Source organism: Tauraco erythrolophus, chromosome 4, assembly GCF_009769465.1.
Source record: "Tauraco erythrolophus isolate bTauEry1 chromosome 4, bTauEry1.pri, whole genome shotgun sequence".
Classification (NCBI taxonomy): domain Eukaryota; kingdom Metazoa; phylum Chordata; class Aves; order Musophagiformes; family Musophagidae; genus Tauraco; species Tauraco erythrolophus.
In genome coordinates, this window is record NC_141468.1 from 23,567,672 (window position 1) to 23,585,227 (window position 17,556).

The window sequence follows — 17,556 nt, forward strand, 5'->3', positions numbered from 1 at the left end:
ACTTAACGAATGCCAGTGCTTTGGAATCCCTGCTATGACACCTGGAAAATGCAAATCATATGTAAATAAATTATCTTAAGTTTCAAACACGAGAAAAACCCATCCACTTCTGTGAGACTGTGGGATGATGTAGAATTCCTCCTATACCTTCTAGTCTATCCTAATTAAATGTTAGATTTCACTATTGCTCCGATGAATCCTACCATCTGAGTACTTTCCAGCACTATCTTGTGTTTAGCTTCTTATCTTCTCCATGGGAAAAAAGAAACATATCCGTCAATGATTTTTCTTCTGGTAGGAAGATGTTTTGTCATTCTTGGGCACTTGGTTTTGTTCTGAGTGAGAAGTTATTGGGAAGGTTCACATAATCAAACATTTGCACAGACACTTGCCAGTTACAGCAAGCATTTGGTCACAGTTCAATAACCCTTTTTTTAATAAGTATTTCTTTTTATTTTACAATACCAAGGGTGGAGGGGTGGTATTTTCTTTTATAATCATTTTCCAAAATAGTCAAGCGGGACCATTTGTCTCAAAGAAGAACTCAAATAAATTAACCAAGTTCCTCTCCCACTTTCTATATCTTTTGTTTTCAGGAATTTTCAGCGATGAATGCAATAGAAAAACATAACACGCTAAAACCAGAATGGAAATTTTCTTCTCCTTTCACAAATGCTGTGGGTGTCTTTTATGCAAAAATGAGATCCTGAACATGATAGTACATTTCACTGCTATACAGAGAGCATCTTTGATTCATATCTGCTTTGGCAAAGAGCCTAAGCAAAATACACTTACACAATGCACAAACAGTTAGGGGTTTTCCTATTTCTCTAGGGGTTTCCCCATTTGTGGTATTACTCAACTGTAGCTAGAGGTTATCTGAATAGACACCACCAACGTGCAGCACTCTGAATAGAAGGTGTGGTGCCAACTTTTTAGCTAGCACAGCAAATTCTCAATCTAAGCCAATTGTAATATCACACTGTTTTGTTTAAAGACTGTAGAGAAGAATGTGAGATCGGCAAAGGAAGACTTGGATTTGGGGGCACAGAGAGTATTTTCATGAATTAAAACTGCCAAGGAAAAGAAATAAAGATTAGACCTGCTTCCTATTTCTTCTCATATCTCCAGGCACTAAATCAAGCACAGAAGTGCGGAAACTCTTCCCTGAATGTTCTATCAGGCAGGAAAGAGTCTGAGGTAAATTCAATTTCACGATCTACCTTTTAATCTGTTATCTCTGTTGTAGCTCATTCATAGACTAGTTGGTGGCAGCTCTTCCACAATTTCATAAGGAATAGTAATATGCCTGAAAATGCCTTAAAAAGCATTCTTTAATTGGGACCAGGTTGTCAGACATTTAACATTCATTCATTAAGGTGCCTGCATTAAAGTCAGCGAATGTACAGTGAACAGTTTTTCCCCCTTTTGAGATATCCTCAATGGCAAAGCCATTACCTACTTTCCTACTTCAGGTTCAACTGTCAGAGAAAAAGGAACATGACCATGGGTTTTTTGATAACGGGATGGCCTACATGGAACCAGGCTTGCTGGCATCGAATAAGATTCACTTTTCTCAAAGAGGGAAGAGGGTCTTTGCTCACAAGCCAGCAAGCAGGGTTCATTGACAGAGCTTTAAACTCGACTTGAAGGAGGAGGGCAATCATATCAGGCTTGCCCGTGACAAGCTGTGGGATGTCACATCAAGGTTAGAGGTGCTAGCGAGGGCCCTCAGCCTGTTGCTCTGAGAGGTGCTGGCTACACGGAGCACAGTTGAAGAGTTATGGAGATGACCCAGGGGCTCCTGAGGTAATAGGAGCCAACAGGGAAACACCAGTGAAATACCTCAAAGGAATTTTAATGGGGATTAGGGATGGTTGGACTCGATGATCTCTAAGGTCTTTTCCAACCTAGAAATCTATGAATCTATGAATTAAGGGGTGTTCCTCTGAGAAGGTGACACAGCCAACAGACCAGCTGAAGTGCTTCTACATCAGAACATGCAGCATGGGCAACAAACAGGAGGATGTGGAAGCCACTGTGCTGCTAGAAAGCTAGGACCAGGTTGCCATTACTGAAACTTGGTGGGACAAATCCCCTGACTGGAGTGTGGCTATCGATGGCTATAGGCTGTTCAGAAGGGACAGGCGAGAAAGAAGGGGTGGAAGAGTTGCCCTCTACATCAAGAAATGGAGAGTTTGAAGGGCTGTCTCTGAAGAATAGCCACAAGTAGGCTGAAAGCTTATGGGTGAGAATTAGAGACTGGGACGACAAATGGAACCTTGTGGTTGGTGTCTACCACAGTCCACTCGATCAAGGGGAGCCTGTTGATGAAGCCACCTTACTCCAGCTACAGGAGGCATCGCACTTGCAGGTTCTCATCCTGCTGAGAGACTTCAACCACCGTGACATTTGCTGGAAAAGTAGCATGGCAAGCTGTAGGCAATCCAGGGGTGTATTGAGGATAACTTACGCCAGGTAATAGACAGCCCTAACAGAGGGGCACCCATCATCTAATCCCTTTCAAAAACTGGTGAAGGTTCATTTTAAAATCAGTCAGGCTTTTGTGATACAACAGCCAAGGCTATTCCAGAAGCCCTGTTCTCTGACAGCACCAAGTCTTTTAATTTCTAACGTAAAAACAGTAACAGTTAGCTTGTATTGATTTCCAATTGTGCCCATTATCTTTTCACTTAAATAGATGCTTTCCACTATGGAACTTACTTTCCATTTATCTACAGCCAGTAATATACCTTTTCTCAGCTTTTTTCTGAGACTATAAAAGTCAAGCTCTTTTATTCCTCTCTAATAAATCAGGCTTTCCTTCTTACCATCATGGAGGGAAGAGCCTACAGTTGCTGGGCCATAAGAGTCCTAAATGATCTCTCATGACCTGTAGTGAAGAACCTGACAATGCTAATGTGATCTCGATTACTTCCATAAAGAAAAAGCTCTTTGAGCAGTGGACAGCCACACTCAAAGTGGATCTATACAATTTAATAACTTGGGATGGAAACAGAGGATTCGAAGCTGTATTACAAGCTCCACAGACTATCAACAAATGACTGTAATTTCTTTCATAGATCCATTCAGCCCCAGAAACTATCTAGGGAGAATATTACAAATGGCAAGTATGCTTTAGCTTTTTCCAGAACTATTTTCATACGTAAAGGAGATAATGGCTTTGCACTTTACATGTCCTTGATGCTGGTGGGGAGTAGAACCTCGCAGGACTTTTCTCACTCTGTTCTTATAAAGGTCATCCCTGTACTCATCTTACCAAATGTAAGGAAAAAATTCTTTACAGTAAGAGAAAGCACAGAGATAATATAATGATTCTTGTCCCACTAAAAAAAAATATATATTTATATAAAAAAGCATGTTATTGGAAATGGGTGAAAAGCAAAAATAATAGACCTGCAGAACACACTTGGTAATTGAAAAAAATTGTGGTTATATTTACTGAGAACCAGAGGAATTATAATGATTAATACACATAATACAAACATTTAGAAGTGTTAAAATTCATAGTTGTAACTTCTGATACAGTGTCCCCAAAAGACCTTTTCTCAAAAGAAGCATCTGTATTTGTTTTGAAGTCATGTGTAATTACTTTCATTGCCAAGGTGAAACTATCATACTGATGATCCTTTTTAATTTTTGGCAAACCACAAGGTTGTTCTTCAGCTTTTACTGACAATGTGGTAATCAGATACATGTGTACAGTGTGCAAAGGGATCAGCTAAGCTATTGTAAAAGGATACGTTTGGACTGTTTTCCTTGCAGAAAAGAAATAGGCACCTGAACTTCTGACGAAGGATTATTTTGGACTCCTTTGAACACCTACTTCTACAAGACTGCCTGGATGTTGCTGGATTTTTTTCCAGAACACTAAAAACAAAACATCTGAGTCATGCCTATGCCTTGTCGAGCTCCGAGCCTCACTGTGTGCATTCCAAGCTGAACAAAACCAATCCCATCACGTTAGTGCAGTGTTGAACCTGAGAAAAGTACTGAGAAGAAGTGGAATATTAATCTCGGGCTCAGTACAGTGGTAATGAGACTGCACACTTTTTGGATGACAGCTGGCTTGTGTTCAACAGAGCAAGGGAACGTCTGCCTGTGTTAACGCCGTGTTGATGCACTCAATTAAACAGTGAACTGACAATGAACAAACAAGGAATAGATTTTGGGGTCTGTTGAAGATTATTGGACAATCTTCTGTAAGGCTTCACTGTGGCCTAAAGCATAGCCTTTTACCAACTTTTGTTTCCTGCACTATTTGCCATTTCACATGTATATGCAAACGTGTGGAGACACTGTCCTCCACAACCTGCTGTTTGTCACCAGCCCAACACTCCCACTACAGTCTAGCAGTATCTCAGTAAGGCAGGAGCACATGACCAACACAAGACCCCCAGGCCCCTCAGATTTTTGTCTTTCTGTTTACCTGCTGCCATCCAGGTATCACAGAAATTTCTGTCTTTAAGTCAGTATGTCCTTCCTCCTGCACTGTATTGATGCAGAGGAATCCTGTTCCCATATTTCAATTGGACTGCCCCATATTTTAGCTGGACTGCATGTGACATATAACATCTAATCATCACTGCGGCTGCATGGCTGTATACCTTTTAGAGAGGAGAACAAGTGAAAGAGGGGCAGCACAATAATTTTATTTCTGGGAAATCTGCAGGACATGCATTTATCATATAAGTGAATGTCCAGTCAAAACAATATTGCTTTGAGGTCTCACAACTGGGAAGAATATTCCCCCTTAGTATTTTTTTTTGAAGTGAATTGTATGTAAAAATAAGGTTGTGATACAAAAAGGGCCTACACAAAACCACAGGCTTTTAAATTTATTGGACCAAAGGGAGTTATGACAGACTGAAATAAAAGCTGTCTGTTCTATTGTATGCTTCAACTCCAGGACTAAGAGCAGAATTTGCTTGAAGCAACAGTACTCTCTAGCTTATTTTTTTTAGAAATAACAAAAAAAAAAAAAAAGAATTGTCAATAATTTTGATGTCATGTTTCCTAAAATATTAATATAAGTCGTTAACAAAACAGAATTGCATACAATAGACAAAGCAAAGTTAAAATGTACTTTGAATGTCATACCCCCAGCTGGTATAAATCAGCACCATCCCAAAAAAGTCATCCCTTAAAGTGTCAAAAATATCAGACCCCTCAGCTACTTGAAAGGACAACTAATCTACTAAATCAGCACTTCTAGTCTAACAATGAGACAGAGACATTCTAACACAGCATTAATCGTTATTTCAATGAATGACTGGAGATCTCATATGGAGAATGATAAAACGGAACCAAAGACATTTAGGGTGGAAGGGGTCTCTGCAGGTTGCCAACTCCAGTCTCTTGCTAGAATCACTACTGTCGGCAACACCAGATCAAGTCAGCCATTACTTTGGCCATTTCTTGAAAAACTGGAGAACATAGATTCCATAAGCTCTCCAGACAACCATGGATATCCCATGCTTTGAGGTTATGATGGTATAATGATCTCTATAGCACAGAAGAGGCTACAAGAAAAACTTCCATCAAGATCCCTCAGCAGAACTGACAGCACTGAGACTTGCAGACTCAGAGGTGACTGGAATCAGTGGGCAGTGAGATTGCCACAGAAAAGGAAAAAGAAAAACTAAAACAAGAATTGAAGTGAAAATTATGAGAAGAGACTCTCCAGATAGAACTGCTTCTCCTGCTGCTGCTGGAGGCAGTGGTTATTTCTTTTGGAATTACTTATTTTTCTTTGGCCTGAAGATTTTTTTCTATTCCAGTTACCACCTTCTCATGCAACCTAAAGCTATTGCTCAGCAAAAGAGAGAATATGTTGCAGGCCTGGCTGTCCAGTGCTCTGGCATACACAGCAAAGCCCTCACTGTTTTGCTCTAGCCAACTACTCATTTTGCCAATGTTTAGAGATGGTCCCAGGAGCAGAACAGTGCTCTGCTGTGCACTGTGACCATTATAAATGATAAATACCATCCTGCTCACATGTACAAATTGTGGAGGACTATGGTTGAGTGAAACTTTCCATTGATTTGAATGAACTTCGACTCAGATCCAAGTGGGGGAAAATTTTTGGTCTATACAAACTTCAGCTTTCCTCATGAGAAAAGTGTCACATTTCCAAAAAAGGCAATTTCTCTGTGCAGACTTTGCATTACTACTGGTAATGAAATGAAGCTAAAGTTTGCAGTCATTTGCAAAATAAGATTAAGTCAGCCAAATCTAAAAGATGATTTAGGTACCTGAAACACGATTTAAGGAAACGGTGTTAATCTCAGCTGAACACCATGATCCATAATACCCTATTAACTGCCACCTAAGACTAGAGACACCTAAGCTTATCAGGCACCTCCCTTTCTGGTCTGAAAGCTCCTTGGATGCATGTAGTTTAGTGTCTAGTTCATGACCAGAACAAAGCTGGAATGACATCTAGCTCATGCCAAAGCTCTTCGGGATAGCATACGCTCACTTGTGAGACACCCGCGTCCCCCAGCGTAGCAGGTGGCTGGAGGGAATTTAATAGTAACAGAAGTCAAACTCACAAAGCTCAAGCCTAGCTTCTTTCAAACTGGAAATACTAGAAGAGGAAAGCAGAATATGGACATATTCCAGCTTTTACACTCTAGCTTTCAAGTCCTTACCTCAAGGCATAGCCAGGTTCAACGTCCTCCCTAACCTGAAGCAGTTCTAACCCGAAATCGTCTGTTTGCCATGCTGCCCAGTAAATGAGAGGGCTTCCCAGGCCTCCTGTCAAAGCAGTGATATTGTATAGAAAGGAACAAAAGAATGATGGTCTGACAGAAGGACAGGCAAGTCACAGCATAGTTTTTAAAATTGAGTGCTTCCAACATTCAAATGGGACATCTGTTTGCTACTTCAAAGGCCATTTATATTTTATTTTAAGCAGTCATCAGAAAAAAAAGAAAACTGAAACTGAAACTTTGGAATAGTGGCTCTCAGCAGCTATTCTGCAGAGACAATGTCAAACTTTGGCTCGTAACTCAGGTGCCTGGGCTCTACAGAGTGAAGTTCAGACTAACCCAGTGCTTAACTTTTTCCTTACCTGACTTGAGGTAGCACTGTGCTGAGCACGCAGGTTTCTCATACTGCGCTGACAAGCCTCTAATGCTTTCTCATGATCTCCTTTTAATCTGTGTTTAATAACCAGGAACCACAGGAAAAGAGCAGGGTCCTAGAATGGGTGAATGTTGTATAGGTACTATCCTGAAATGCTGGAGGCAGAGGGGCTTAAAAACAAAAAAGAACTTGCTAATCCCAACCCTGCCAGCACAGATCACAAAGTCATACTAAAACTTAGAACAAAAAAGCACACTTGGCAATAATTTCTTATAACAGTTTCAAGACTTTGGAGGCCACGTGTCAGGGCTGAGACACCCTTCAAAGCCATGGAGAGAAATGGAGGAGCACATGTTTCTGTTTTTTGTAGCTCCCATAAAAATAGTTTTTCTCCCTCTTCTCCTTAAACCAAGAAAAATCTCAAACCTAAGTAAACCTGGAAGTACCCCTAGCTCTTCCTGCTGAGAAATACTTTTAAATGTTGACTTTGGTTTTATTCTAGCCTTAACATGTTAAGTCATTGCGTAAGGATGTAAGGTCCTACAAATGATCCCTCAGGCCATGCTAGAAGCAGTGGTAGAAGTAGCCTAGGATAGCAATCCTGAGAGGCCACTGCATTCCTTTCCGGTACTACAGTGTTAGTTAAGGAACTGCTTCCATTAAAGACTTAAAGAGGCTTGACTAGCTCTAATTGTGCTTGCTTGAGTCAGAGAAACACTAGCCTCAGCAAAATGAGGAAAATCTTAGTATGTATAGGTGAAAAACCTTTTTTGCAGCTGTATATTTGAAAATTTTGGATAGAGAGGATTATTTCCTACCTATTCATATTTCTATTATTATAACATCTGAAAGTCTTAATCCTATGTCAGAAATCTTATACCAGAAGCCCTGCATACATGCCTTTCCTCTCTTATCAAGAGCAACAAAAGCCAAAACCACCTTTCCCTAAAAGAGCTAGCAGTGTGAGTACATGAAAAATTAAAAACATTCAAAATTTGCCATGTAGAAAAGCCTTGCTGAAAATATCTATACTGTGCATTCCAGCTGAAACATCTGCAGTTTGAGGTAACTGATATAGAAGCTAGTTAGGAATAAATTTGTAAATGCTAAGGAAGAATAAATCATAAAAAATGCAAAATAAAAACCAATTACTCAAAAAGTCATTACATAGTCTATTTATCTTTTTAGTGTTAACTTATAATTTCATGGGGATTTAAGGGGAGGAAAGGAGAAGAAAACAAGGAAAACAAAACCGAATTACAAAATAATCATATAGTTTGACTTTATTTTGTGTATCTTCCACACACTGTAGTTGCTAAAGTCAATTAAAGAAGTCCAATTAACAAAGGCAGAGGTCCAAAAGAAGGGCTTCCAAAGAGGCAGGATTCCACCAACTTTACAGCAGCAGCATTGTTTCACCTGACTCTCCTGATCATGCTGTTGTCCCTAGAGGTGGCAATAATTTCTGGGCATGGCCTCAGCTTAATAAACGCACCAGTGTTCTGTGCTTTCTTATGTTGCGTCACCCTATGTCCCATTTTTAACGATAGCACTCACTCACTGAAAACCACCCATGTCACACATTCACCTAAAAAGTGTATGTGTTTTTTTCCCCTTAAGTCAAAGAGAAAATAGGCTACAAAGGCAGACTGAATGATAGCACAGATGTGACCATGCTCTAAAAATTATTCTATCATATATAAATATAATGTATTGAAAATGAGGGAAGAAATTAAAAGAACACGTACTACTGACCAAAATTGAGCATGAAGCATGATACTGTAATGAGAATTGCAAAAATAAAGTAAAAAACAATCCACAAATGGGAAAAACTATAATACAAAGATATCAAAACTTGAAAAGTAATGCAGAAATCTGTCATTGAAGTCATGGAAGGAAGAACATCAGGTCAGAGAGATGAGGAAGTGGGAAAAAGATCAAGGAAGTTTGCATATATAGGGATGAAAGGGAAGAACAAAATCAGAGACAGTGAAATGTATTAACTGCAATAAATTCTATTTCCTCAAAGTTTTTCCAAGAAAAGACAATGAATGAACATCTAGAACTGTACAATGCTGTTTATATGATTCATACTTTCTGAAAATATGTGGGCAAGTAGAGGCAACTCTAAGACAATCAGTTTTCCAGAAATGATTGAAATTTACCACACATATTCAAAGCCACGAAGTTGAAACATTTTCTTGCAAGACAGAGTCACAGATAATTTTCCAAGTAAAACTAAAACTTTCTTCATTTTTACATAGACCCTTCCTGAATGAGATTGCATGTCCCATACAGTTTGCATGGTTAGTCCCATATTTTGAGTGTTGAAAGGGCAGGATATGCAATACAGCAAGACAGATCTTTGGCTCTGTTGACTGTTCCAAAGAAATAAGCTAATTATGACTTGATAAAACATCTTTAGATCCCACAAAAGAGAAAATGACGCATGAAAGCAGAGATATTAGGTTAGGAAAGAACTCAAGATGCCATCTACTCTACATTTCTGCCTTAGGAAGGATGATCTTTATCTGAGACGTATCTGAGAGATACTTGCTTAGCGTATGTGGAGATCTCTATAAGCTCTGCAGGCAATCTATTCCAGTGCTCACCATCATTACTTACTGTGACTTTCCAGCTTATTCATGACCTCTGAAAATTCTGGCCCAGTGAATTCCTACAGTTGTGAAGGCAGGGTCAAGGCCGTGATGGGTCTAGCACATCTAAGTATACATATATTTACATGTGATCATTTCTAGCCAAGTAGTTCAGAGCTGGTCTGGAAATTCCCCAACAACACACAGCTGTTCAGGGCATACTTTCTGTTTTCTAAGATGGCATATAATTTCCTGGTTTTCAAAAAACAGCCAATAAATGTTAACAAAATCAAGAAAAAAGGTTTACAAGGAAAAATATTTTCCTGAGAGTACAAAAACTACTCTGAAAACACCTGTGCCAAAGCTGATATATAAAACCTAAGGATCTCTTGTGGGGATAATGGTAAAGCAACACATCGAACTTCAAACCTGTGTTCCTGGTTTGAACAGCCTGATAGCCACAGCACGGCGCACAGGAGTTCATGGGTCCCAGAAATGAAATTATTTTCAACCAAAGATAGGAGGAAACTCCTTTCTTAGGTCCAAATTACCTACCTATCTGGGACTGAGGCCTTGCTTCTCAGTACTAAGCCAAAAATCAGGAAATTATTCAAAGCTATCCTGAGAAAGAAGTCTTTTAAAACCTCTTTTTGGTCCTTCTCATTTTTGACCATCCCTGGTTCTCTCCTATGCACAGGCATTCTGGCAAGAGATGAAGAACGGGACAGCATAAACAAACATGACAAAGTAATAGGTACTGCATTACCAGTTCCAACAAATGTACAAATTAAGCTAATCCTAGACCTTACTGCAAGAATTCCAGCTAGGTCACACCATGTGGTCTCATTAAAGTTATTACCTCTCCTAAAAAAATGTTCCTGTCTATATTTGATCACATTACAAGTAGCTTTCCATCTGTAAAGCAGTGAGTCAGATAGCAATATTCTGCAGTTGTGGAAAGCACCTACTCCCAAATCTCAATATTCAGCACTGAGCTTTGGGTTCAAATGGAGCTGAAGGTTATCTCAACCCTAAGATCAGGCCTGAGAGAGATGTGTGACCTAAAATTTGCTGCCAGTAGCAAAGGTCAGCTTCTCCCATCTCCTGCTGAGCTTGCTTATATATCCTTTATTTTTTTCAATACTTATCTTGTGCTACAGGTACTGATCGCACATACTTATGTTGACATCTCATGGAGGTGAAGCTTCTAGCACTGCCTTGTGTTTCAGTTTCAGGACACCTTGCCAGGTCCACTTCCAACATCTCTTAATTTTGGGTCCCCAACTTTCATGACTGTCTGTAGTGCCTCTGCTCTTGCTACTCCAGTGGCTTACCTCCTTCCAGACCTTGTAATCTTTTTCCAGAGTTCTTGAGGAAGGGAGAAGTGAGAAAGAAAAAAACAAGTGCTATCGTTGCATTTTTTGCAAGTTCTGAATTGCAGAGCTTTCTCCATTTCCACCTCTCCTGAAAGAAGTGGTGGTAGATGGAATGAGGAACACTAGACCGTTTTGTAAGTCTCTGCTTGTACCTGTCACTGGCTGTTTTCTTCTCAGGGGGTGAGGAAATCAGATGGCACCCAACCAGTGGCATAAGACACAGCAGGAAACACAGAAGCTAAGTGTCTCATGTCATTGTCCAGCTATTTTTAACCCTAAAAGAGCAAATGTAAAACACAGTCCAAGACATAAACCACCTAAACTTGCTAAACTGCAGCTCTCCTGACTACCAGCAGAGAAGGCAAGCAGGGATATCTAAGCAAATGGGTTAATATCACTCTAATACAGTGACTCAACACGATTGAGCCCCTCAAGTATGACTGCTTTGACTAATAAGTACTTAACATTTAATTATAGAATTCAAAACACTTAATTAAACCACGTAATTAAGACACATCACACAGGAAGGTCAGCATTATTTTGTACTTGTGAAAACAGAAGAAAGGAAATTACTTGAATAGGGCCACACAAGTGAGACAATGAGAGGCAGGGATGCAAAACCCAGGCTTTCTATCTACGGCATGCTGTCATGGATTGTACTGCATCTCAACAAATACTGGCAGAGGATATGTTTTATATTTTTATGCATCTCCTCCAGTTATCAGGTATATTGATGCATACACAAAAAAGTCTGTGATGAATCATCTTCCTATGTTGGAGCTTCACACTGCATCTCGCACTCATTCTGAGGAAGCCAGATCTCTGATTAGTCTCTCTAGACATTTCCCATGCCTAAAACTAGTTTTTCAAACAGATTTTAGAGAACAACTGAATTACGTCACCTAGATTATCATGTCCATTTTTTAGAGGCTTGGGATCACTTTTAAAACATGAAATTTTTACCTTAAAAATGAGCAAAGAATGACAATTTATATCAGCTGAGTTAGTGGCCTAAGGGCTATATTATATCACTGCTTTTGCAGTGTCTAGTATCCAGCAAGAATGGGCTGATCCATAGCATAAACATCCAGTAAAGAAACACCACGTACTTTGACTATGAACACCATAAACGGGTAGCAGCTATATCAAGAATTTGCTGCCAATAATCTTTATAATAGTAGGGAAATCCCAGATTCAGTTTAGGGTTTTCTTCTTTATCCATGGACTTTGGAAACATTACTACATTTAATGGCAGACAATGCAAATATGATTTCATAGTTTTCTGAAGAGTTTTTTTTAAAGTAGTGCTCTTGATCTTTACCAGCTGTTGAGTCAAATTTGGCATAAGCCTGTTTCTTTGTGTACAGCCTGCAAACAATGTGGATTGTAAAATGAGCAGGGCACAAACCCAGTTTCAATTGCAGGATGGGATTCCCCTATACTTATTCAGGGAAACTTGATTGATAACTGTGTTTGCTATTGGGTGAGGCATGGAGACCAAGCTCGTTGTATTTAACCTTTGAATACCAAAATATCACATGAGCTCTAAAGCCAAGCCATTAAAATAAGGAAGGAGAAATAAATCATAATACATAATAAAAGCTTGTTTCTTCCTTTGCCATCACTCAACCCACAATTGTATATTTTCATGCTGTTTAAACTTTCATGTAAGCCTTGCATAAACATCCAATGTTCTTTTGTTTTTTTCCTTTCCTGTACTGGACAGAAGTACAGTTTGTAGTATAGTAATGAAACCTGGATATTGCCTTATATAAGGCAATGCAAGGACATCTTGCTGAATATTCCTGGTAAACTAAGAATGATTCATAAAGTTGTAATAAGATCCAAAATCTAAACAGTTCAGTGTGAAGGGGGTTTAGGTCACATACCTGAAAATAGTTACATCATTATTTCCCTCTTAAGTACAATCAATGCTTTACTCTGATAAGGAGTACACAAGGAGGTCAAAGCTGCTTCCAAATATTCAAGGGACATAGCCACCTTAAAATCTAGTCTGCTGGTCAAACTCAACAGTTTCGGTTGTTAAACCTACTCAAAACCTTCTGACAATACCCACAGTTTGAAAAATGCAGAAAAACGCAAATTAATTGTTTTTCATTCCCCTATTGCTTTATGAAGAACCACACAACCTCAGGGTTGACTCTGCAGAATAGAAATCTGCTATACGACCTTATGGGAACAATTCATAAAGCAAAAACCAATTTTCTATAATACTCACTTGTAGCAATAGCAGCTACAGGAAACTTCTGATAGTTTTTAAATTACAGTATCTCATTATCACATTAAGCAAATTGCTAGGAAAAAAAGGCATTGATTCTCAACTTCGTGACCTGACTTGCTATATTAGAAGGCAGCAGACATATATTGCACATAGACAACGACAAATTGTAGCCCCTGGTTAGCGTCCCTATAAAGACTATTGAGTTATAAATCATGTTGAAGAGAAACTGCTCCCTTTTAAATTACCTCAGGTAGGAATGGGATTGAGGCCACAAATCGCGCCTGGTTATGTAGGGAAATTGAAGTTACTTCAAAGGAAAAGGAAGGAGTTTTCTCTAACAAGTTAGTCATGAAACTGTAGAGTTCATGTAGCTAAAATGCTTTGCACCAGATTGAAGATCACAGAGTCACAGAATCATCAAATTTTTTAGGCTGGAAAAGATCTTTAAGATCATCAAGTCCAACTGTTAACATAGCACTGCCAAGTCCACCACTAAACCATGTCCATGAGCACCACATCTATTTGTCTTTCAAAGACCTCCAGGGATAGTGACTCAACTACTTCCCTGGGCAGCCTGTTCCAATGCTCAACAACCCTTTGAGTGAAGAAATTTTTCCTAATATCCAATCTAAGCCTCTCCTGACACAACTTGAAGCCATTTCCTCTTGTCCTGTCGCTTTTTACTTGGGAAAAGAGATGGACACTTGCCTTGCTACAACCTCCTTTCAGGTAGTTGAGGAGAGTGATAAGGTCTTCCTTCAGCCTCCTTTTCTCCAGGCTAAACAAGCCCAGTTCCCTCAACCCCTCCTCATAAGACTTGTGCTCTACACTCTTCACAGCCCTTCTTTGGACATGCTCCAGCACCTCAATGTCTTTCTTGTAGTCAGGGGCCCAAAACTGAACACAGTATTTGAGATGTGGCCTCACCAGTGCTGAGTACATGGGGACAATCACTTCTCTGGTCCTGCTGGCCACACTATTTCTGATACAATCCAGGATTATATTGGCCTTCTTGGCCACCTGGGCACACGGCTGGCTCTTATTCAGCCAGCTGTCAACCAATGCTCCCAGGTCCTTTTCCACCAGGCAGCTTTCCTGACAGTCTTTCCCAAGACTGTAGCATTGCATGGGGTTGTTGCGACCCAAGTGCAAGACCTGACGCTTATCCTTGTTGAACTTCATACAATTGGCCTGAGCCCATCAATCCAGTCTGTCCAGATCCCTCTGAAGAGCTTTTCTAACCTCAAGCAGATCAACACTCCCGCCCAACTTGGTGTCGTCTGCAAGCTTACTGAAGGTGCACTCAACCCCCTCGACCAGATGATTGATAAAGATATGAAACAGCACTGGCCCCAGTACTGAGCCCTGGGGAACACCACTTGTGATTGGCCACCAACTAGATTTAAATCCATTCAGCACAACTCTTTGGGCCCAGCCATCCAGCCAGTTTTTTACCCAGGAAAGAGCATGCCTGTCCAAGCCATAAGCAGTCAGTTTCTCCAGGAGACTGCTTTGGGAAACGGTGTCAAAATGCTACGTTGGTGTTAATTTGTCCTGTTGAGATCATTATTGTTCCCAGGAAGAAAATATTTTTGTCTTAAAAAGTCATCAATGCATTCCAGATTCTACCAAATACAACTAGCAAAAACATTACATCGAGAATATTAACTGAATCCTGTCTTTAACATCACAAATGATTCACTGATTCAATTATACTGTAAATTAAAATAAAAAATACACCTTTCTCAGTTTTCCAACCTTCAGTATTGGAAAAGTTGTAAGACAAACTCTTGAAGGCAAAGAAAAGGATCCAGACCACCAAATCTCAGGCTTGTGGCTGTATCTTAGTGATACAGGGAATCAGTCTTCCTAACATACATAGTCAAGATATGACAGAGAGATGTCCTTTAAGGTGCCCAGAGGTAAATCCTATCCCCTAGACTGAATCCCACTGAGAAAGGTTGCTATTGTTTTTTACATGCCGAGTCTAGTAGTTAGACAGTCTTTGGAGGAATAAAGTAGAACAGTAAATCACTTCTATTTTAAACTGTCAATGCAGCAGAACAAGAAGCATAAATTATTTAAAATGCATGAGGGTTTGCTTTCATAAGTACATAAAAATTCTTGAAAAGTGCTCAGGTACATCTAGACATTAATCTCTTATGACTATAATTTATAATTCTAAAAACATTATCTGAATGGATAGAGACTACAGAATTTGAATATGGGAATATAAAACAACTTTAAATGTAGGGGGGGTGTCTCTCAATCTAGTATTTTATAAGCATCTTTATTCCTGATGTTTTCTAGGATACACGTATAAAATATAGAATAAATTGCTGTAACGTGTACTAACTTAATACCTGGGTAGTACCACCACATTTAGACCATCTTTAGAATGTCTCATTGTCCTAAACCCTGACATCTTCAAGCAGAAGTCTGTACAGACAGCCAAATTCTTTCACACCTTCAATTCCACCTCTCTGTAGCAAGTACATAGTTATCATACTCTACTAAGACTGAAAGTCAGATTCTGTATTAATTTATCCTTTTTTTTATTAATGTTTCAATTTGCTCTATAGTTACCGTTTCAGAATGCAGAAGCAGAATATCTCCATGCTGCCCCTTTGTGGGGTTATTTGAAAACACACAAAATTCAAAGTTATTAAAGAGGTGGTGTGGTTCACGCTCCACTTTTACGCACATACATAAGTCATTAAATTTAATACTGCAGTTACATTCATCCCACAAAATGAAAAACAGGTTTTACTCAAACTTAATTCATTTATTCACAGGAAAGTCAGTGTTTCATATATTCCTAACATAATTAGCAATTTCTGAAACCTCCCATTCCTCCCTCCCTCATCTCCTTGGCACCACTGCTGTTGTAAAAACTCGCTCTCCAAAATAATGAATATAAACTAAATCTTTTTTTTTTCAAATACAAAAGGCAGATTTTAAACAGTACTAACAACAGCAGTTGGAAATAGCTTAAGATGCATTTTCTTACTCCCTTCCTAACAGTCATCTTTGACAGGAATATAAAGTGAATGTGCAAAACAGCTGAAATATTTTTCCTTTTTTGCTTTCTTACTTTTCTTAAAAAGATTTTGGCAGCATACAACTACTATATTAATAGATAGCAAATAGGAATGAGTAAGAGGTTACCTGAGAACATGAAAGTCCACATTCTTCAATCCTGGGAATAATCTGACAATCAGAATTCCAAAAAAGCATTATTAGAAGAATCTGAACATGAATACTTATCATCATAAACTGAAAAAAAAAAAAAGCAAAACTTCAGAAGAAACCTTCTACTCTGACAGTTCTCCCTCTCATGCCAAAACTTTAATATGAATTTTAGTCCCTCCCACAGCACCTCTGAGCTCCTCCCTCTAAAACTTTCCAGAGACAGAAAATTGCTTATTGTGGGAAATATAAGCATGTTCAACTCATTTATTATGTTCCGTAGTGAATAATGGGAAACATGAATTCCTGACAATCACAGTAAAAGCTTTTTCCTTCCTGATTTCATCATGTCAGCTTTAGATCAGTTCTAGCAAATTTCTTTTCTGTAAATTCTATTTATGAATAGGAATTTTGTTTCTCAAGTGATGTACCAGGCAGATTCACTGGAATACAAATGCATTCTTATGTCTACTTATTTTCCTGGTTTTCTAATGCACTGAATAAAAAGAAAAACAGTTTTGCTGAAGGGGCTAATCTTGGAAGACTGGTTTCTTGTTTTTCATCAGCAGGAAAACCTGATTCTTTTACCCTATAAATCTGTGCCTTGAACTTATTTCACTTATTATTTAATTGTATCAATAGAAGCCTCTTGTTCTATGGCCTGTCTCCAGTTTTTGGATTTTCAACACACTCAGGAAGTATGCACGCTTTGCCGAAGACGCTGAAGACCACCAGCTCTGAAAGCGGGGTAGGAGTGAGTCACAACATCTCAATACCTGTTGGCATAACAAAATGCCCAGGAATGCCTCCCTGGGTGCTATAGTCCCACTACCCATCGCATAGTCCCACTACCTCGCATAGTCCCACTATCCATCACAAGGAACAAGTATTCCAGAAAACACACTCTCTGGTTCATATGGAGGCTATATATGGTGTATTATGCCCACAGGTGGAATAGGGAGCTATTCCTCTATAGAGAGGGCTTGCTCATAACTAAGAGAGAGATCCTTCAGCAGGACAGTGCCAGAACCCAAGTCCTCAG

General features: G+C 39.3%; 1 protein-coding gene across 1 annotated transcript in view; it reads right to left on the reverse strand.

Moving 5' to 3' along the window:
* IL17REL (interleukin 17 receptor E like) overlaps positions 1-16,595 on the reverse strand; it is a 51,029-nt gene extending 34,434 nt beyond the window's left edge. Inside the window, exon 1 of the mRNA XM_086610829.1 lies at positions 16,494-16,595. Coding sequence (XP_086466955.1) covers positions 16,494-16,595 — 102 coding nt within the window. The remainder of the gene's footprint in view (positions 1-16,493) is intronic.
* Between the last annotated feature and the right edge of the window lie 961 nt (positions 16,596-17,556).